The sequence below is a fragment of the Erpetoichthys calabaricus genome, chromosome 10 (genome assembly GCF_900747795.2).
Source record: "Erpetoichthys calabaricus chromosome 10, fErpCal1.3, whole genome shotgun sequence".
NCBI lineage: Eukaryota > Metazoa > Chordata > Cladistia > Polypteriformes > Polypteridae > Erpetoichthys > Erpetoichthys calabaricus.
In genome coordinates, this window is record NC_041403.2 from 20,962,154 (window position 1) to 20,986,097 (window position 23,944).

At 37.3% G+C, this 23,944-nt stretch overlaps 1 protein-coding gene across 3 annotated transcripts in view; it reads right to left on the bottom strand.

Moving 5' to 3' along the window:
• The window catches only part of uap1 (UDP-N-acetylglucosamine pyrophosphorylase 1), a 411,004-nt gene that overhangs the window by 73,299 nt on the left and 313,761 nt on the right, over positions 1-23,944 (bottom strand). For all 3 annotated transcript variants that reach the window (XM_051932728.1, XM_028810995.2, XM_028810994.2), the window contains 3 exons: positions 15,634-15,838; positions 8,356-8,531; positions 1,984-2,156 (listed from right to left, as the gene is read on the bottom strand). In XM_051932728.1, the coding sequence (XP_051788688.1) occupies positions 1,984-2,156; positions 8,356-8,531; positions 15,634-15,838 (554 nt within the window). The remainder of the gene's footprint in view (positions 1-1,983; positions 2,157-8,355; positions 8,532-15,633; positions 15,839-23,944) is intronic.

Genomic DNA, 23,944 nt, shown 5'->3' on the forward strand with positions numbered 1-23,944 from the left:
CAAATCAGAGTTGATTGCCATTGTGCTTTTTCACAACAAAATTGTCAATGCCAAATATATAATATACACAAAAAAATTAAGGAAATAAATAACTTAATACTTGTAATAATAATACTTCACTGCATAATTTATGGTCAAATATTGCACACATATCCCATATTTATTGCTATTGCACTTAAAATATTTAAAAACTTTGTAACTAAAAAAAAAAAGGAAATTCATTATTTCACTCTTTTTAAAATGATGACCTTACTAGATTTAGAATTAAATTGAAGGATGGCCCTTGGATAAAAACTGTTTCTAAGCCTGCTTGTGTGGGCATGAATAATTGTATAATACCTATTGGATAGCAGAACATCAAGAAGACGGTTAATAGGGTGAATTGGCTTTTTATTAATGTTAAATGCCCTCTTCAAGCAGAGTGATCTAAAAATGCCATCACTTACTGGAAGCTGTGTTCCTATGGTTATCTGTGCTGTTTTAATAACCCGTTAAAGAGCTCCCTGTTCAGATTTGGCACAACTGTCGTACAATGCTGTGAAACAATAGGTTAGTAGGCCTTCGATAGCACACATGTAGAAGTTGACCAGCAGCTTCTGTGGCAGGTTTACTCTCCTCTGCCACCTCAAATAGTAAAATTGGTTCTGTGCTATCCTTACTATAATGGAGGTGCTAGTAGACCAAGAGAGACCTCCTGTAATGCTAACCACTAAAATTTAAAGCTGGACACTATTTCCACTGGTTTATTCCTCATCATAGTTGAGGCATGTTCTGTCAATCAAATTTTCCTAAAATCTATAATGATTTCTTTTGTCTTTTCTGAGAGACACAGAGTGGGCCGAGGGGAGGGGGTGGGGCCCTCCTCACTCACACGTCATCCTTCGGGGCGTTCCTTACCTCCACTTAAACTTACGAACGAGAAAATTACTTAACGGATTTAAATTGAGTTTCTTCCTATAATTTGCTTGAACATTCCGGTTGACTTTGCGACTTCTCTCATTGTGCTGTGTATAATAGTTCACTTGCGGAACCTATTTATTTGTGCTAATCCGAGAGACACGGAGTGGGCCAAGGGGAGGGGGTGGTGCCCTCCCTCACTCACACGTCATCCTCTGGGCATTCCTTACCTACACTTAGCTTACGAACGAGAGAACTACTTAACGGAATTAGATCATTTTTCTTTCTATAATTTGGTTGAACATTCTGGTTGATTTTGCGACCTTTCTAGAATCATAGTTCGCTTGCAGGAGCGATATATTCACACTAATCCGAGACAGAAGCTGCAAGCCGAAGGGAGAGGGAAGTGTGACGTCAGGAGTGGGGAGCCTGGCAGGGCCCTCCTCACTGTCCTGTTTCACTACTATGCAGGAGGCGCCGAGGGGGTTGGCTAGTAATGAATAAATAGCATAACCGTTTTTTATTGGTGTGGGAGAATTATGAGGAAATGTGGTTGTTAAGTTGGCATCTATGTAATCATACAGTGCACAGTGGACCAGACAATATATAGAAAACAGACATATATTTAAATAGTGTATGGTATTAAATGGATTTTATGTGGACTGCCAAAACATTTAAAGTAGGCCGTGAGCATAATCTCTAAAGTATGGTTTTACAAAATCTCTAGCAAATTAATTAACTAACCGCCTTCTCAATGAGACGTTTTCATGAAATGAATTTTAAAAAGTGTTAACTGCTGCATAAGGAATGGCTTGAGATTTTCATAGCTTATATAATTTTGTAACAGCAGTGGAAATTTTGCACCTACTGCCTGCCACTGAATTTTAAATGTGCGGTAAACACTGACTATGATGTATTCCTGGTAACACAAAGGTTGCTTTACTTATTTGGCAAATAAAAAAAAAAAAAAAAAAAAACTTTGGTTACCTACCACCACTCAGAAAAAATATAATATATACACAACATTTAAAAAAATAACAAGTAACTGGGAATCTGTGGATTGCTAACTTTTATAAAACCTCTCACCTTTGCTCCGCAGTCTGCTTTTTTCTTAATGCAAAATCCAATAAATGAGGGGTCTGCTACTTTCACCAAGATATTGTCCACACAGTACACATGAATGTAACCGATCCCTCTGGTCTCCATATCATCCACAATCTTTTGAGATCCCAGGGCTCTATAAAGGCCACCATTTCCATCTAAAAAAAAAATACATATTTATATCAAGTGGCATGGTAGCATTCCAGATTCAAATCCTCCACCTGAATGTTGGTCATGTGGGGTATACTTGTGTCTACATGGGTTTCCAGAAGAGGTGACATGAAATGCTGTTTAGCTTAATCGGCAATGCCGAGTTTGCCCAGTGTGAGTGATTCTATGTGTGTCAGTGGGCCCAGTAATGTCACCCTGTCCAGGGTTCTTACCTTCTTTGTAGGTTAAGCCCCAGTCACCATGAATCCCAAAATAGATTTAAGAATGATGATGATATTATACTAGCAATATATGTACAGAATGCATTAAAAGCATACAATTGTGAATTAAAAACAGAACCACTTTAATAATATGGGAAAAAGCTATAATCTAAATAAATAAATCAAAAGACTTGAACAGCCAGCACAGACTCCACTATAGAAAAGTTAGGAGTGGGTAGGCGGCCAGACGGTGACTTTGTCTTTAACTTTCTCTTTTATTATTTTAATCTCCTCCTTTGTCAAATGATCACAGTTCATCAATTAATAGACAGATATTGTTGGTTTCTATTCATTTTTAATCAGTTTCTATTTTGTTCTCTGTATATTTTAATAAATCTGCATTTGTATGAGTACCAGGCCTGTATTTTATAATTAGTAAAATCTATCCTTGTATTTTAACTGAGAACTGTTCACAGCACTCTGTGCCTGCAATCAGTAAAGAGTGCTATACAAAAAATAAGTTGTATTGTATTGTCTTTGAGTAACTTTTGTAATGCCATTAAATAAGATGCTGTGCAATTTCATTATCAATAAACTACTTAATGGCTTCTTAAAATACACAACTAATCTTCGCAAAGACATGAAATCTTTGCTGTTTTCATATCAGCCCACTGTTGTTCATGTAGTTCAGGATAAGAGTTAGAATTTAAAAGAAATGTTGATTAATACTTCAACATGGTAACAAATTAAACCTGTACAGTTATAGGTAATTCCCATCTATCCCTCTGTTGTCTGAAGGGGTGCCACAATTTAATGTGGGCAAATCCAAAGTAACTCACAAAGACAAAAAAAAATAGGAAAGGAACCTCTATAAATAAGGTAGGTGTTTAATAAGATACAAAATCTCATCTTACAATTAATGTAAAGAAGCAACTAAGAGGGCAAATAAAATGTACCGCATATTATAAAATCTGTTGAATATAAATCATGAGATTTTATGCTCACACGTTATAATTCACTAGACAGCCTGACACACTCAATATACTGAAGACAAAATCCAGGAAGCACTTCTTCATAACAATAAGCAAACTACTGATTCCTGTAGTTGTAGAAACGCTGACAACTTTAAAGAATTGGTTGCAACTAGTACAGAATGCAGCAGCCAGAATCTTAAGTAGAAAAAGAAAATTTCTGCACATTTCACCAGTTTTAGTGTTGTTACAATGGTTACCCATTTCACTCAGAAATGAGTTTAAAATATTACTAATCTGTATATATATATATATATATATATATATATATATATATATATATATATATATATATATATAAAAAAGTCAATGTATGTGTGTGTGTGTATGTAGGCCTATGCATGTTCCAGCATCACTTCCGAATGGCTGGAGCGATTCATGAAACTTAGCAAACATGTTTCTCATTGGTCGACTAAAATACTGTAGGGTGAAATCAGCCCTAACCCACCCCCTTCTGGGTAGGGTGGGGGGGTGATCTTGCGGTTTTGTACGCATGTTATTATCAAGTTGACACTCAGAACGACCACCAGAGAGGCAAACTGGAGGTGCCTGCCAGCATTCTCTAAGTTTGAGCACCACCGCGCCCCTGTTGCTGAGTTGGCTGGTTCTAAAACTCTAGCGGATGATAACATAAATACAAGACCGCAAGACAAGCACATTAGTGAGTCTTCATTGTTTGTTAATTTATTTTTATTTTTAAAGTTGTGGGGTTTTTTTAATTATATTTTTCTCAAACAATTAAAAAAAAAAATTTCAGCCATATTAGTTTGTGATTTATAAAGCCTTAAATAATCTCGCTCCGTCTGATATTATCCAATCCCTGTCCCCATACATTCCAAATTGTAACCTTAGATCTTCTAATTGTGGTATGCTTATAATTTGAACAGCCGAGCTTAAAAGACATGCTGTTATGCACCTAAAAAAACACTGCTAAAGACTATGGTGTAAGAGTCATTTTCCTAGTTACTTAAGATTCATAAATGTTTTAATAAATGACAATGCATAATCTATGGGAGGTTCCTATAACCCCCATAAGTAGAATTGAATTGGTATATTCTAGCCATTTCTAATAGCTCTGACTAAACATTATTCTCAGTTAGTGACTAGCCTTGCCATGTGTAAGGTGTAGAGGGCACAAGGTTTTAAACCATGGCTACCGTGCCTCCCGTGCCAACGTGCCTTTTGTGAGTGTTAAGTAACATGTAAGACAAACGCACTTAATTTAAGTGCCACGCCGTACGTTTAAAGCATACAGAAGAAGAAGTTAAGAATCTTTAAGTATATAATAAGTTAAGAATCTTTAAGTATAGAAGAAGAAGTAAAGAACTTTTTAAGTACATAAATAACTAAAGTTTCTCAAGAAAAGTTAAGTTTAGAGAAGGCACATTTTTCCTTTTTTTGTCTTTTATTCTACGTGTGTAACAAATTTTTTCTTTATTCTTGTGTGGATTATTAGATTTTAATTTTCACTAAATATTTTTAAAATGAACTTTTGGACTGAGAGATTTCTTTCAGCACGCGTTTTACCTATGTTTGAACTCGCCTTATACTTTGGCGGCTACACTTGGGTCTTGAGGCAGCAATGCATCTTCAGACCACCATTCTGCCAGCTCCATGTTTTACTGAAGGTATTACGGTTTTACTGTTCAATGCTCTTTAAGCTTTACAGCAGACACAGAAGAACCTATGTCATCTAAAGGTTTCTACTTTTGATTCACCTGTCCATAGAAGATTATTCTAAAAGGCTTAGGAATCAACCAGGTGTTTCTTTGCAAATGCAAGAAGAACACTAATGTTACTCTTGGATAGGAGAGGTTACTGCCTTACTATTCTACCATGAATTGCACCTTTACTCGGTTTCTTTCTTATCACAAAGTCATGAACACTGACCTTAGCAGAGGCTAGAAAGGCCTGTAGTTCTTTGGATGTTCCTCTGGGGTCCTCTTTCTCTTTATAATTAAGTCATTGCTGTGGGGTAATTTGGTAGTCCATCATTTTTGGAAAGATTCACCTCTGCTCCAAAACTCCTCAATTTGAAGATAATGGCTATCATTATGGTGCAGAGGAGTCCCAAACCTTAGAAATGGCTTTGTAGCCCTTTCCTAATTAATACATTTCAACAGCTTTTTTCCTCATCTCTTCTGGAATTAACTTTGATCAAGGTATAGTGTTCTTCTCCAAACATCTTGGTGTCTACTTCACTGTCACAGTAAGGGTCAATATATGGTGGGGTTTCGATTCAACAGGGCGGCCCAAAGTCACATCTGGCTGTATTCAGACATCTGAGTTTGATTATCAAATAACTTTGGTCAACTTTCTGAGTAAGTAACTAAGGGAGCAATTACCTTTACACACAAGCAGTATGTGTGTTATATAATGTTATTGCTCAAATACATAAAGTAGAAAAATTTAAATCTAATTATTTAATTTAATATTTTGTTGAAATATCTGAAGCCATTCATTATAAAAGTAAGCAAAAATAAAGGATATGAAGAAGGGGCAAATTGTTTTTCACAACAATAGATAGATAGATTTTTCACACTTTGCATTGGATATTGTGTAGGCTCTTAATATAGCACATCTACCTCATAAAAAAAGTTTATCTCGCTTATTTCTGATAACAAAGCTGTTGAGCAACACTTTCTTTTTATTACTGTTAACAAACTGGAAGTTTACCTTGAAGAAAAGACTTCTGGTCTCAAAACAGGCAGACCAATTTTCCCTGTTCTTACTCTGTACTTCTACTGGACTTTTATGGAGTCTGACTGGATTTTTCAGACTTTGTATTTTGTCCTGCTTACCATGTTGTCACCCTGACCCTGACTAGGAAAAGCAGATAGAAAGTGAAGTGATTATGCCTTCCTATTCTTTTGAATCCTATTCTTTTGAAGGCTGCAGATGTTCTATCAGACGGTTGTGGCGAGCGCCCTCTTCTACGCGGTGGTGTGCTGGGGAGGCAGCATTAAGAAGAAAGACGCCAAACTGGTGAGGAAGGCAGGCTCTATCGTTGGCATGGAGCTGGACAGTTTAACATCTGTGGCAGAGCAACGGGCGCTCAGCAGGCTCCTATCAATTATGGAGAATCCACTGCATCCACTAAATAGTATCATCTCCAGACAGAAGAGCAGCTTCAGCGACAGACTGCTGCCACCGTCCTGCTCACTGACAGACTGAGGAGATCGTTCCTCCCCCAAACTATGCGACTCTTCAATTCCACCCAGGGGGGGTAAACATTAACATTTAACATTATACAAAGTTATTGTCTGTTTTTTTTACCTGCATTATTATCAATCTTTAATTTAATATTGTTTATTGTATCAGTATGCTGCTGCTGGAGAATGTGAATTTCCCCTTGGGATTAATAAAGTATCTATCTATCTATCTATCTATCTATCTATCTATCTATCTATCTATCTATCTATCTATCTATCTATCTATCTATCTATCTATCTATCTATCTATCTATCCAACCTGTAAATGTCGCTTATCATTTGAATGCCAATATATCTTCTATTTGTTTAACTGACACAGTGTGATGTTGTATTTGAATGCAGTGTTTTATGTGTCATTTGAGTGTTAAAGTAATGCTTTACCTCATTTTTATTTTTTTCTTATTTGCTGCTCTTGTATACAGTTTGTGACTTGTGTGTGGTGGTAATTAGTAACAAGGCATCTGGTGAACTCTGCAGTGGTTGAAGTTTTTTGCATATGTAATCTGTCCCAATGGTAGTTCCCAGCTACCAAAACTTCTCCTGGAACAGCAGCACTTTTATTTCACTACCTTCAAATTAGAAACTTTGTTAAACAAAATCTGCCCGATTTTCCTCACCTCCCACCTACCTCTGTGCCAGAAAAGATATTGATCAGTCTTGAGGACTCAGACAGCATTTTCGTAATATATAAAACCATTTTACTGTCCCTCCCTTTCAAAGATCCAAGAGGACAGCGGGAAAAGGATCTCTCACTCAGTATTTCAGAAAAGGAGTGGAAAGTAGCAATGCACAAAGCATAGAATTATTCACTCAAAATTATATATCGATTGCATCTCTCTCATTTAACATTGTCCAAAATGTTTCCAGGGCAAGATCCAACCTGTGAATCAAGTTCAGGCCTCACTGGGCCATTTAGGACCAAAATCTTTAAATGCCTTTCAGACAGCCTTGGTGCCACAATCCCTCCTAATCCACTAACAGCTATTGTTTGGTGGGCTCACAGAGGGGCTTAAAGTGGAGAAGGACAAACAAACTGTAAAGGCCTTTACTTCACTATTGGCATGTAGACTTATCTTGGTCAACTGGAAGAATCCTAATTCTCCTATTCTAAGTCAGCAGGTAACTGATGTTATATGCTACTTGAAACTGGAAAAAAATCAAAGTTGTACTTAGAGGATCTGTAACAAAACGTTTTCAAAACCTGGCAGGATCTAATCAATAACATTTTAGAATAAGCATTTAAATTGAGGAAGCAGGTTCTCTCCCCTCTTTTACTCCATTTATCTTTATTAATTTATTTATTAATTTATCTATTTACTTATTTTTACTAGCTTTACATTTTACTCTGCTGGCCTAGGTCTGTTTCTCAGAGATGGGGATTGATTCTTTTTGAACCTTCTTTTGTAAAACTATTTGAATGGAATGCTATTTGATTGTAATAAAATTAAAAGAAAAAGGAAAATGGAAGAATGGATTTTTACACTCCTTTTTTTTTAAAACATTTTTGTGATTTTTTTAAGTAAACATAATGCCCACGTTTCTCAGACTAGCAAGGTGCTTCCATTTATTTGAAGTTAATAGACTAATAGTCAACTTGAATAATTTATTCTTCAGCACGAGTACAGAAATTAAATATAAATGTAATATACTCAGATTCAGCTATTGTCAAAAAGGCATTAATTTCTTCCAGAAATAGACACCTGATAGAAGAAAAATGTAATTAAAAAAATCCATCGTTCTTACCAGGTGCCATGGAAACTTTTCCTTTTCTTTCCAAAATTAGTTTTCCTTCAAATGTCATGGCTGGTAACATGCCTTGCTGAAAGAATATAACATTGTTTTTGTTCAAACCAAAGTAACCGTGCTGTTCAAAAAATTCTTTGGTAGACTCCATTGTCCGACCACTAGTCATGATGTACCTGAAAAATTAAAAAAAGCCAAAATTAGTCTATGAATGGGTTATTGTTTTAAACACATCAATTTAAAAAAAACGTAAAAGAAAAAAAAACCTCACCAGCTAAAGAAACAAAATGAAAATGTAACGCAGACACTGTGGTCAAGGGTGTAAGGCACTAGGCTTTAAAAATGACATAACCATGTCAGTACAAGCCCCAACTTGGATTCACTAACTCTTGGTATTATTTGACAGGTACTGTATCACATATCCATGAGCAGCTTCTCGCAACTGAGAGGAACATGGCGGATGTCTGCCGACTGGTCAACCAACCACAAACGTTACGTGGTAGGTAACCACCCAAATATCAGATTGTGATCAGACCTATGCATGTAATACTCCGATGTACACCCTGTCAAGAAAGCGAACCAGCCGCCCTGACACAAGACCTCAGGTGTTGACGTCTATTTTTGATCCCCCCCAAGGGTAAGCAAAAGTATATACACCTGATGAGCCCCAAATAGGGCGAAACACTTGTCGTGTACTCTTGGTATTATTTGGCAGGTACTACAATATACACACACAAACACACATACACACTGTGATGGAAACCCGGGGGTCAGCCCGCCCAAACTCCGACACAAACACACAACCACAGTCCCAGGTGCAAATAAAGGTTGGTTTATTAACCAAATTCCCTTCATATATGTCACAACAAGCACAAAAACACTGGTTCCTCTCTCTCTCTCTCTCTACAATAATTCTCCCACTACCGCACTGCCCTCATCCAGTCAAGTGTTGCCTCTCTACCTCCCAGCTCCAACTCACCTGGATAAGAGAGTGCGGTCCCTTTTACTACGGACCCAAGAGTACTTCTTGTGCCAGAGCGATTGCCCGATGGAAGCACTTCCGGGTAACATTGAAAGTCCATTATAATAGGGAGCTTGTCTCCCTGCTGCACCCTCTCGTAGCACCCAGCGACCCCAGCAGGGCTGCCCTGCTGGACTACATTTCCCGGCATGCCCTGCTGGCTTCCCACTGGGCGTGGATATCTGGGACTGCTGCCATCTAGCGTGCTGAAGGAATAAAAACTCCCCAGCGATATCTCTTCTTTTACAGGGGCCGTCCATCCATCTCTTCCTTCCGGGTCTGCTTCCTGTTTTCTTTCCGGCTGGAATGCCTGTCCGGCCCATGTCTACAATATTTTTTAGATATATATATATATATATATATATATATATATATATATATATATATAGGCCTGATTACTGCCACACCTGTTTCAACAAGAAATCACTTAAATAGGAGCTACCTGACACAGAGAAGTAGACCAAAAGCACCTCAAAAGCTAGACATCATGCCAAGATCCAAAGAAATTCAGGAACAAATGAGAACAGAAGTAATTGAGATCTATCAGTCTGGTAAAGGTTATAAAGCCATTTCTAAAGCTTTGGGACTCCAGCGAACCACAGTGAGAGCCATTATCCACAAAATGGCAAAAACATGGAATAGTGGTGAACCTTCCCAGGAGAGGCCGGCCGACCAAAATTACCCCAAGAGCGCAGAGACGACCCATCCGAGAGGTCACAAAAGACCCCAGGACAACGTCTAAAGAACTGCAGGCCTCACTGGCCTCAATTAAGGTCAGTGTTCACGACTCCACCATAAGAAAGAGACTGGGCAAAAACGGCCTGCATGGCAGATTTCCAAGACGCAAACCACTGTTAAACAAAAAGAACATTAGGGCTCGTCTCAATTTTGCTAAGAAACATCTCAATGATTGCCAAGACTTTTGGGAAAATACCTTGTGGACTGATGAGACAAAAGTTGAACTTTTTGGAAGGCAAATGTCCCCGTTACATCTGGCGTAAAAGGAACACAGCATTTCAGAAAAAGAACATCATACCAACAGTAAAATATGGTGGTGGTAGTGTGATGGTCTGGGGTTGTTTTGCTGCTTCAGGACCTGGAAGGCTTGCTGTGATAGATGGAACCATGAATTCTACTGTCTACCAAAAAATCCTGAAGGAGAATGTCCGGCCATCTGTTCGTCAACTCAAGCTGAAGCAATCTTGGGTGCTGCAACAGGACAATGACCCAAAACACACCAGCAAATCCACCTCTGAATGGCTGAAGAAAAACAAAATGAAGACTTTGGAGTGGCCTAGTCAAAGTCCTGACCTGAATCAATTGAGATGCTATGGCATGACCTTAAAAAGGCTATTGCATGACCTTAAAAAGGCGGTTCATCGCTAGAAAACCCTCAAATAAAGCTGAATTACAACAATTTTGCAAAGATGAGTGGGCTGTATATATATATATGTATATATATATATATATATATATATATATATATATATATATATATATATATATATATATATATATATAGTCAGGCATGCAAGGGTAGGGGCATCTTCATGGCTTCTGTAATATCAGTGGGTTTGTGTTGTTGCTTACACCTTTTCTTCATTTGCCTTCAGATCAGGGGATCCCTGACAGGACTAGCTATGACATTACAGTACACCGACCTCTTGTCCAAAATGCTCACCTCATATGCCCTTGGATTCAACTATACCAGAAGGAGGCAGTGTTGAAAACCTACAACGTTTCAGCCTTGCCAATTAAACCTTTGCTGTCCCGACCCTTTATGATTGTCTTTTGCCTTTTGCTTTTAAAAAGGTTTTCAAATGTATTAAAAATCAAAAACTAAGATCTCTCACTGAGGTGGTTATCATTCCGACAGGTTCTCCTATTTTAGCATCTCTCCTCCTTTTTTTAACATTCTCTTTTCTGTTTAACACACATTTATTTATTCCATATTCTATTTGAAATGATTATATAGTATTTTGGACTCATAAGTGGATAAGAATAAATTCAATTATATTGAACTTAACCGATCTGTGCTTTAAATTAGAGATAAAAATGGCCCTTTCTCTATAATCACAACATGTTTTGGGCTCACTATAGTAAGACACTATACATAATAAATTATTGTTAAGGAAAAATAAATGACATTTGACTGAAAGGTGTTTGTTACAACACTGACTAAACTGATCACATTTCAATGTAATAATGAAACAAAACATGAAAGTACTGCAGATTTACCCAATTATTGATAGTTTAATGTTTTATACACACTTGAACAAAGGAACTTAAATGACAATAAAACATTCTGAACTTGACTTGGACTTTTTATAGATTGTTGCAGTACTTAGTTAAGGGTTTTGCCACTGATAGGCATACAGTAACTAACTCTATAAAGTCAAAAGTAAAAACAACATTTTACAAAGCTTTATAAATAAACAATACTTAACCAATTCCATAAGTATTTTTCTCCACTTAATGATACAATATTGCTGAAATTTACAGACATGCAGTATTATAGGATGTATTTTGCATATTTTGGGTTGGAAAATGGATGGATGGATGGTCCAGCAATTTATGCCCATGGCAAATGCATGCTGAAAAAGTTTTCCCTTAAACAAAGCTAAAAACTAAAACTCATAAAACATGTTCCTTAGTAAGTTTGTTGTACTGTAACACCTTAGAAATCTTTAAATCACAAAGTTCTGTTCAACACAAAATAACTAAATAGGACCTGTTGATTTATATTGGGATAAACGGCATGTTTTCACAAAAAAAAAATTCCTTACAGTCTTATGAAATGCACTACATAAAACAAACTCCGGTGCCATCTATTATATTTAAAAAGTATTTGAGTAATCTGTATGAATAAATTACTGTACTAAAGCTTTGCAGCATTACTGAAGGTGATACACAACTGCTGGTGAAATAGGTTACCAGGTTTTAAAGGAGAGCTATTTAATTTTATTCATATTACAACACCCAGTCCTTACGGCAATGTTTTTCATAAACAGTCAGTGGAAATTGTGACATTTTTTTCCTATATTTTATATCCAATGCTTGCTAGTTTTCAGTGAAGATTATTCAGCTACCCAATTTCAAACACGTCTATCTAACTGAGAGATGCAGGGTGCCAGCAAAAATAAATCAAACTTGGACAGGACACCGGTCCATAAGAGGGCACAACTAGGCAGACACTGATACCCATACTTACACATGCCAGGCCAGTTTAGAAGGTGACCAATGGGAAACCGGTGTACCCAGAGGAAAACCTCACAAAGATAAGAGGCAATGCAAAACCGCTTTCAAAGACAATGGGACATAAATCTACCTGATGGTTTCACTGTCGCTACTCTACACTCCTCTTCTTCTCAGTTTTGCCTTCCTGTCATCACTGCAAAAGACGTCTGCAGCTTATTCAAAAAGCAAAATATTTAAAATGATGTAGGCCCAGCCTTTATTTCCCTTTCCACACTCAGGCACTGCGCAGACCAGTTGTCTACAATATTTGCAGACATTTTCAACCAGTCTGTTCTTGCCCGCTTCAAGACCTCCATCATCGTTCCAGTAGCAAAAAAAAATTTTAAAAAATAAAATAAAAGGTCACAGGCCTAAATGACTACAGACCAGTAGCTTTAACTTCTGTGGTAATGAAGACCTTTGAACACCTTATTCTGAATTACCTCAAAAATGCCACAAAAGTCTTTCTGGGCCCATCTCAATTTGTATACAGAGCCAACCGGTCAGTGGATGATGCAGTGAATTTAGGTCTGAGCTTGAGTTACCAACACCTTGATAAGCCAGGGCATATGTGAGGATCTTTTTTGTGGACTTTAGCTCTGCTTTCAATACAATCATCCCAGAGTTCCTAGATAAGAAACTCACCAGTTCAATCTGCCTACTTCAATCTACTATTGGACCACAGACTTTCTTACAGATAGGAAAGAGTACATGTGGTTGAACACACTTGTCTGACCCATTAAACCTCAGTACTGGTGCTCCGCAGGGATGTGTTCTTTCCCCACTACCCTTCTCACTTGATACAAACGACTGTACCTCTGGCAATTTGTCTGTCAAACTTCTTAAATTTGCAAATTACATAACACTAATAGTCCTCATTTCAAAAATTCTAAGTCCATATACAGATAAGAGGTGGAAAAATCTGACCTTAACTTTCAAAAAACTCAGGAGATGATCATAGGTTTCAGTAAACAGTCACTTGCTCACCTATCACTTGCTATAAATGACTGAGCTGTTGGGATGACAGAATCACTTAGTTTCTGGGCACCGTTCTGTCACAGAATCTTAAGTGAGACAATAATATCACATGCATTATTAAGAAAGCCCATCAGAAAATGTTCTTTTTGCATCGGCTGAGGAAATTCAATCTCCCTCAAGCAATATAAGTACAATTTTGCACAGCCATCATACAGAGGCCATTCTGACCTCATATATAAGTGTCTGGTTTAGTGCTGCCTCTGTTCAGGCTAAGGCCAATCTGCAACATATCACCAAAGCCTGTGAAAGGATCATAGGCTTAACTTACCACACATTGAAGTCCTATATGAATCCAGGGTAAGGAAGAGGGCCACAAAGATCATTGCTGATCCGACTCACCCAGGTCATCACCTGTTCCTCCTGTAAATGTCTTTGTGAAGTGAAAGCTGAAACAACACGTCACCTCAACAAGTGCAGGTACTCTGACTAATCAGGTCTGAGATTCTACTTAGTATCTATGTACTGTATACCAGCACACTAGACTGACTGACCATTTTAATCCTACTATCTATATTGTATTGTCCTTGTTTGCTGCATCATGTTTTACTATTTTATATTTTATCTTCTTTTGTATTCTGTGTTGTTCATGTATGTTGCATCAACTCAATCAAGACGCATTAGTGTATCTGGCCAATAAAATGAATTGTGCTTATGACTGGGTAAATCTAGACATTGACAGAGCTGGGTTTATCACTAGGACTCTGGAGCTGTGAAGCATCAGTACCAAACCCTTACCCGGTCTTCCATTTTCAAACTTGCCTATCGGTTGAGAGAAATCTGTGTTTATTTATATGCAATATTTGTTACACTAATTTAGATTAATTAACCTGCACAGTAAATAGGGATGTAGCAAGATGTTATTTGAATCTGTACATTTGTATAATAATAATAATAATTATTATTTTTATTATATTCGAATCAGTATATCTCTATTACTTGTTGGCAATCCATGTGCACTACCTGGAAAGAAAGTTGTTACCAAGGATAACTATTTCCACTGGCTCAACTATATATATTGACTAGGGGGCTACGCCCCCTGTTCGCTTTCCTCGCCTACCCCTGGTTTGGGTTACTGGATATACAATTTAAAGAGATTTTTATTTTCATGGGAATTGTTACATATGCATTATTTTCACTTTTACTTTAAAACTTTAGTAAAAACAATATTTGGAATTAACTTTTCTTCAAGATCGCATTGAATTTTGATTCCGTATTTGGACTTACATTGTGACAACGCAATGTGAGTGAATATTGTTTCTTTCTCTCTAATAAATAAAATGACTTTTTCGAATGTTTGTCCATGCTCTTTCTTCTTTGCTTTGTCGTTGACGTGTCATCTAGAACGTATAAAATTATTGTCCTGATAAAATTTATAAGAGCTGAGAGTGCAGGAAGTGTGTCTGACAAAAGCATTCACACAACTGAAGTTAGATGACCATGGTCTTGTTTGAAAATAGTTGTAAGTAGGGAGTGACTTGAAAGAATCTCATATTAAAAGTCTCCGTCTCACGGGACTTCATACCGCGCCAACGTTATCTTGTTATCTTTTAATTCTTGCTGGCAACACGAATTAGACGATCTACAAGTCTCCGACTTAAAGTTTAAATCCGAACAATATATTTGATCTCTTTTCGCTGTTCCGTTATTTCACCGAGTAATAATTTCCATTTGTTTGCGCTAATGCGATATTTACTATCCTTTTTTTGAGACTTTCAAATTTTCATACTTCCATTATCTCTAACCTGCTCTGCATGTGTACCGTGCCAACATTTTTGAATTCTTTACGACGTCCTACTTTGTCATCTACTCTTTGTCCTTTATTTCCGGCCCCGGCTCCAAGAAAATCACATCTCGTCTCCTTCCAGGATTTTTTTTTTATAACAGAGAGATATTTGGCAGCACAAATGAAATAAGAACATTATGGGGGTAATGGATGAGTGATCCGCATCCTCGTAGATCCTTTCTGTAATTTAATTCCTTACCATGGAATGCAGCATTTTTTCTTAAATCGTTCTTTCGCCAAGGACTCCAGTTTTAAAATACGTTCTGCTTGGATTTGAAAGAGGGTTTTATGAGATGGCAGTCCAACATCATACATTCCTTTAGGATAGGAAACTCCAAGCCTGGTGCCCTGCCCACCAGCTAAAAGGAGAACTGACACCTTGCTCTGGGAAATCTGCAGTAGTCCTAAAAACAAAAAAAAAAGAAAACAATGAAGGCATAAAATTCTTTTCAAAGTACACCTAACAATTGAAATGCACTGGCAATTCAATAAGCCATTGGAAACAACCATGAAGTTAAAAGGTTTTAAGCTCAACTGCCCACTTAAATTAGCAAGGTTAATTTAACTACGCTATCGTATGACTGAAGCCACAGGGAAAATTAGGAATTTAAAAATGATCTTGGCAGGAATCCAAAATAAACCCGCTTGGAATACACATACTTATAACCAAGAGTAGTAGAAAATAATGTCTAAAGAAAAGATCTTTAACCAGCATTCAAACAAAGACCATCCAGAATGCATTAAAAGCCAAGTGCTCCCCTGTGCCCCGCAGATTTGGCCCGACTTCGGCTGGAACACTCAGTCATAAAAACAATTCCAAACCTAACTTAACAAATGTGTGATTTCTGACGTCATGTGTCTCCTTGCCTATGTGGAAAAAAAGATTTTAAAATCAAAATTACCCATAATCATTCAACAGCCGTAGCTACACCCAATGATAATCTGTCATCTGACGCAAATCTTGACAGACAGTACTCATGTCTCTTGCTTATAAAAATCTCTGCATAACAGAGGGATTTTCTTCTAATTTAAAATATAAATAAAATGTATTATTATTAGTATTATTTTGGGTGTCTAATTTTACTGTTTGCAGCATTTGAAGGCTTGTGGGATATTTCTGGTTGCTAAGATTATTTAGGGATTCAATGCATCTCTGCAAATCCCCAGATTCAGGTGCATTTATTCAGGGAGTGGATACATATCAATGTGGAGGGCCATATCAATGACCAGTTGGACTGGTCTTGTGACACAGAGACACTATTTAAGAAAAGGCAGAGGAGACTCTTTTTTTTCGTAGGAGACTGCATTCCTTTAATGTGGGTAGTGAGATTGTGACAGAAAATGCAGTTATCAAATACACCTTAAATTAAAAGCAATTTCCTAAAGAAGGTACCTGGCTTTATATCATCGGGTGCAGATGTGAGATATAGCTAACATTATCACATCATATGCAGATGACACCCAGTGATACCTTTCATTTAGATCAAATGAAGTTTCTTCGATGTTATCTTTAATTAGTTGTGTTAGTGAATTAAAGGAGTGGATGGATGAGAACTACTTGTCTTTAAACACCAATAAAACAGAGATGTTAATTGTTGGAGGGAATGACGCTGATCACAACAATATTTTGTCATTACTTAACTCAGTTGGAATCACCATTAATTTTACTGAATCAGCCTGCAATCTAGGAGTTATCTTTGACTCTAGTATGTCATTTAAAGCGTATATTACAAAGTTGTCCAAATCAGGTTTCTTCCATTTTAAAAATGTTGGAAAATTAAGGCGCTTTCTAAATAAACAGGATTCTGAGAAATTAATTCATGCATTTATTTCTATTAGGATTGACTACTGCAATGCGGTGTTCACTGGATGCCCAAACTATTCTTTATACAGCCTCCAGTTAATCCAAAATGCTCCTGCAAGAATTAGTACAAGAACAAGAAAGTACGAACACATAACTCCAGTTCTTAAAGCCTTACACTGGCTCCCAGTTAAGTTTAGGGCAGATTTCAAAGTCCTCCTTTAAACATATAAAGCATTAAATGGCCGAGGTCCGGCTTATTTGTCTGAACTTAACATGACTTACAAACCAGAGTGCACATTAAGATCTCAAGATGCCAGTCTGCTTATGATTCCAAGGATTAATAAAATAACAGTGGGAGGTCGAGCTTTTAGTTACAGCGATCCTAAACTGTGGAATGGTCTGCCTGCTACTATAAGAGATGCCCCTTCGGTTTCAGCTTTTAAATCCTGGCTGAAGACTCACTACTTCAGTTTAGCACACCCTGACTAGAGCTGCTGATTAACTGTAGAGACTGCATCTCTGTTGTTAGTCATTAGCACTAAAACATAAGTAACATGATAGTTATAATTTGTTACTAACTCTCACCTATTCTGTTTCTCTTCTCGGTACTCAAACGTGGCACTTGGTGCCACGGCCCACCTGCCAAGTTGTTTTGCCATCATCCCTGATGGAGGATCGCAGGAATCATGGGGTAGAGGGGTCCTTTCATCGGATTGGCTGGCCAAGAAATGTTTCAGCTGTGGAATGGCCAAATGGGGGAGGCAGCTTGATGGTTGAGGTCTCCAGGACTCTAAATAAATCCAATTCATATTATGGGATATCATCTTCTGTTAAATTCTGGTCCGTACTTGTAAAATTTTATTTTTATACTGTATTGAGGATTTGTTCTGTTCTATGTATTGTATTGTATTGTATTGTATTGACCCCCTTCTTTCTGACACCCACTGGACGCCCAACCTACCTGGAAAGGGGTCTCTCTTTTGAACTGGCTTTCCCGAGGTTTCTTCTATTTTTTTCCCTACAAGGTTTTTTTTGGGAGTTTTTCCTTGTCTTCTTAGAGAGTCAAGGCTGGGGGGCTGTCAAGAGGCAGGGCCTGTTAAAGCCCATTGCAGCACTTCTTGTGTGATTTTGGGCTATACAAAAATAAATTGTATTGTATTGTATTGTATTAGTGGATTTGTGTTTATTAAATTTTTGAATTTCAACTTGAACACTGTTTTCTTTCCAGTTCCATGTTTTATTTGTATATTTAATGTGTTGGAATACAACTTTCAGTTATCTCTGCACACAGAATGTTAATCAAAATGTGCATATACCATTTGTAGTGGGAGCATTCACACTTCTGGGTTTGTTTGCATTTCTTTTCACGGCCCATTTGCACATTTGCACTCCGGGGGTCAAAGCAGGGCTTAAGAGTTTAGGCTGGCTTTTCACATGACTGTATGGAGTTGGCGCCTATGTGGTCACCCATAAATGGGATAAACCATTAGTTATTAAGGGGGAAAAGAAATTTACAAAAGAAATCTAAATCCTTGCGGCTTTCTTTGGTTGCAATTTAAACCAGTTATTTAAGTATCAAGATGGAATAAACCTGTATTTGTTGTTATATTAAAGTGCTGATTGGGAGTTTTGTTTTGTCTTCTCATTAAAGTTATATACAGTAATTGTTTAATTAATTTTAAAATGGTTTGGTCTGAAAGGGCAGAGACAAAGGTATTCACAGAACTCCTTGAGGAAACAAAGGTGATAGTGAGAGGTAATCCTCAATATGGGAAACATTATTCAGATATGATATTTTGGTATGTATTACGTAAATATTCTTTTGTTTTGTACTGTTGTTTTGTGCACTGATGTGCTTGAGTGATAAAGCCATGTTTCAGAGAGCTCAACATAGAAAAAACACTCAAGATTATTTACAACTGTGACCAGCCATCCTCTACATGTTCTACAACTCTGCAATGGCCAATGCGATTCTCTACACTGTGGTGTGCTCAGCTGATAACATCACTTCTAAAGAGACCCAACAAATTAACAAGCTGATTAAGAAGGTAAGCTCAGTTACGAGATGCTCTTTTGGTCCAATAAGTAAGTAATTCGGTAAGTAGAAGTGGAACGAATGAAGGCAAAATTGATGGCTGTTATGAACAATGTTGCACATCTGTCACATTAGCATTGAGGCCTATCAGCCAAGGAATTATTCAAGAGAACAGTGTCAAGAAACACTACTGGGGCTCGTTTGTGATTACAGTAATACATCTTTGTAATGTCTCACTAGGACTGTGACTGCTCTTTTTTATCTGAGGCAATTCAGAAGTCTTCTTTCTTTTTAGTAATTCTTATGTTTATGTTACAATATTATTTACTGATTTATTGAGCTTCTGTAAAAATCAAAATTTCCCACAGAGAACAAATAAAGTTCTAATCTAATCTATTTACACTATAATCAACTGAAACCCCTTGACAAGAAACAAGTGATCCTTACTTGACTTCTAAAATCAGGCATCATTTTAAAAAGAGTGAATACTTAGACCACTTTCTGTTTTTACATTAAAAAATCTTTTTTCTATTAATCAATATCAAAAAAGCCAAATTAAATCCACTGTGATTCAACATTGTATAACAGTAAAATATGAAAACTTCCCAGGAGGTGAATACTTTTTATATACACTGTATCTCAGTTCCTGCTGAAGACTGGATCAATCTTTTTGATTCCCTACATATTTCCACACTGGTCTGTGCGTGGGTGTGACTTGCAGGGTGGCACACCGGCCTAGCATCCAGTGGTGGTTCCTGTCTTGCACCTGATGCTGCTGGGATAGGCTCTGGTCCTTCATAAACTACAATTTGGTAAAACAAGTTGAGAAAACTAACAAATGGATAGAAAGGCCTAAATACATGTACAGTGCATCCGGAAAGTATTCACAGCGCATCACTTTTTCCACATTTTGTTATGTTACAGCCTTATTCCAAAATGGATTAAATTCATTTTTTTCCTCAGAATTCTACACACAACACCCCATAATGACAATGTGAAAAAAGTTTACTTTAAATTTTTGCAAATTTATTAAAAATAAAAAAAATGAGAAATCACATGTACATAAGTATTCACAGCCTTTGCTCAATACTTTGTCGATGCACCTTTGGCAGCAATTACAGCCTCAAGTCTTTTTGAATATGATGCCACAAGCTTGGCACACCTATCCTTGGCCAGTTTCGCCCATTCCTCTTTGCAACACCTCTCAAGCTCCATCAGGTTGGATGGGAAGCGTCGGTGCACAGCCATTTTAAGATCTCTCCAGAGATGTTCAATCGGATTCAAGTCTGGGCTCTGGATAGGCCACTCAAGGACATTCACAGAGTTGTCCCACTCCTTTGATAGCTTGGCTGTGTGCTTAGGGTCATTGTCCTGCTGAAAGATGAACCGTCGCCCCAGTCTGAGGTCAAGAGCGCTCTGGAGCAGGTTTTCATCCAGGATGTCTCTGTACATTGCTGCAGTCATCTTTCCCTTTATCCTGACTAGTCTCCCAAAATGAATTTAATCCATTTTGGAATAAGGTGTAACATAACAAAATGTGGAAAAAGTGATGCGCTGTGAATACTTTCTGGATACACTGTATATCTGGGCCGCAGTAAGAAGACCAGAGTTCGCATTTCATGTCCTTACTGTGTGTTTACTTTGCATTTTCTCCCCTTTTCTGTATGGGTTCCTTTGAGTGCTCCAGTTTTCTTCCACCATACAAATACATGTAGGTTGGGTAAATCAGTGACTCTAAATTGATCTGTGTGTGTGTGTGTGTGTGTGTTTGTTTTCGCACTGATGCCCTGTCCAGGGTTTGTTCCAGCCTTATGCTCTATGCCCACTAGGATAGGCTCCAGTGCAACACACGACCCTGGTCTGGATTAAGCATGTTAAAAAAGTAATGACATTTACATCTGCAGGTACTTACTTTAATCTCAACTCTAATTTTAGGACTGAGATAATATATTTGTTTTTTATAACTAAATGACTAATTGTAAATGTGATGTTTTGTCTTCCCACCCTGGACTGTTTTCTGGCTTTTACACAATATGTCTGGGCTAGGTCCTTGAACCTGAAAACTTTTATTGAAAGAAGGCCATAAAATACACAAGAATCGATCCACTGAACCCTCACCAGAATTTCCTGGTACATGCAGAAACTGCAATTGGTGAAAGATGCCCTGCGAAGGTCAAACACTTCCTGGAATACTTCCTAATTGAGCCCAAAGGCTTTGCTCCGCCTCAACTGTGAAACGCTCCACTTTAAAATCTGTATATAGTAACAAACATTTATATCCTGTAATGAGAAGCAGGCAAGAAGACAGGAATGCAACAAGGAAAAATATGTTTAAAAAAATAACTAGAGTACGTGACCATAAATTCTGAACTTTGGTACTTTTTACCAAGGAATTTGGGTCATAATTTGTCTTATGATTTCCTTCTGTAATAGTTCACTCAGAAAACACTTCTGGATGCTTCAAAATTAAGCTGGGACAAAAACAGCCATGCTGAAATGACTTTCAAAATGCATTATGAGCACATAAATAATAGCGACTCCATTACAAATTAAAATAAACCAATGACACATAGTGAGGTCAGCCTCACCCACACAGGGTTTTTGGAAACAGCAAAAGTCATTAACAAGCGTACAAAAAAAAAAAAAAGGTAGATAAACACTCTTAGATTAGGAATTCATAGTATGACGTACATCCACAAAATCTAATGAGAATGGTATTAGTAAAAACAAAAGGGAGTGTTACATATGAATCAGCGGGAATGAAGTCATCATTGTGCTAAAATCACTTTCAGGCTGCAATAAACAGGACCAGATGCAGAAGTGACAGCTTGATCCATCCCACAAGAGCACAATGAACAGAATCTTTGTCTCAGAGGCCCCGCACAAACCTACAAATAACTGAGTTTTATTTTTGTAAGGCCTTCTTTTAGACTTCAAAACAGGAAATTCATTTGTTTGGTTATTTCTATGAACTTTACACAGATTTCACTGGTAAATGAAGATTCTGTTACAGGTAGAAGGACCTGGATTTGCTGGCCTCCTTTTTCTTTTACATTTCTTTTGAGATCTGTCACTCTATTATATTAAAAAAATCCTGCAATGAGATGAGACTTTTTTGAAAAGATTTTTTTCAAGTTCCACAAGACGAGACTTTGACATCAGATTGTTTCAAGTCGTGCCCTGCTCCCAACCATATTCAAACACGCACACAGTCCACTCTCATCTCATTCGAGTGAATGCTTTTGACAGACATTTCCTGGCGTCTCAGCTCTTGTAAATTTTTAAGTTTTCCTCACTTTAATTTCCCAATTAAAGAAGACATATTATGTCCAAATCTTATTGATGAATTTCATCCCGAAGGGATATCAACAGAAGAAATGAGTACACTGGCAATCCTAGCACCGAGAAACGATGAAGTCAAATGAATTAACGTAAAAACTGTCAATCGGTTACACATGAAATTGATTAGATGCGTATCAATAGACTATGCTGAAACAGTTGGTGGTGATGGTGCAGAAGATGAAAACATCAACTTACAATATCACGAAGAATATCTACAACCGTTAACACCATCCGGTCCTCCACCGGCCAAATTACTGTTGAAAGAAAGATGTATCCAAGAAATGTAATGTAGTACATCTTCCCCGGATAACATTAGACAACAAAGGAGATCTTGATATACCATTCATATTAAAACATTAACCGTTTCCCGTTAGAATAGACTTTGCAAAGACAATTAACAAATCAGAGAGACAAACATTAGAAAAAGTCGGTTTATTTATTAGAGAGAAAGAAACGAAATTCTCTCACGGGCAATCATACGTTGCATTGTCATGATGTAAGTCCAAACACAGAATCAAAATTTAATGCGATATTGACAAAAACCTAATAAAAAAAATTGTTTTTACTGAAGTTTTACAGTAAAAGTGTAAGTTTAAAACATATTTGCATGTTAATTTCAAAGCCAAACAGAACAAAATCGTATAACACAATGAAAAACTTGAACGCAACATGAGACATAATTTACTTTCAAATTATTATGTTTTACTATTTTTAATATAGTTAATTGCTCACTAGAATGTAAAATAGTTAGTTCTATTATGCATATGTAACTATTCTCATGAAAATAACAATCTGTTTAAATTGTACATCCGCACCCCCATACGCGAGCAGCAGAACCGCAAAGTGGCTAGCACATAGTGCCGGCCCGGGGGTTGGCAAGCGAAGTGAGCAAAGCCCCTTAGTTTTAATAAAAAATTAATGACAACGTGAAAAAACTTTACTTGAGGTTTTTGCAAATTTATTAAAAATAAAAAAATTGAGAAAGCACATGTACATAAGTATTCACAGCCTTTGCCATGAAGCTCAAAATTGAGCTCAGGTGCATCCTGTTTCCCCTGATCATCCTTGAGACGTTTCTGCAGCTTAGTTGGAGTCCACCTGTGGTAAATTCAGTTTATTGGACAATGATTTGGAAAGGTACACACCTGTCTATATAAGGTCCCACAGTTGACAGTTCATGTCAGAGCACAAACCAAGCATGAAGTCAAAGGAATTGTCTATAGACCTCCGAGACAGGATTGTCTCGAGGCACAAATCTGGGGAAGATTACAGAAAAATTTCTGCTGCTTTGAAGGTCCCAATGAGCACAGTGGCCTCCATCATCCGTAA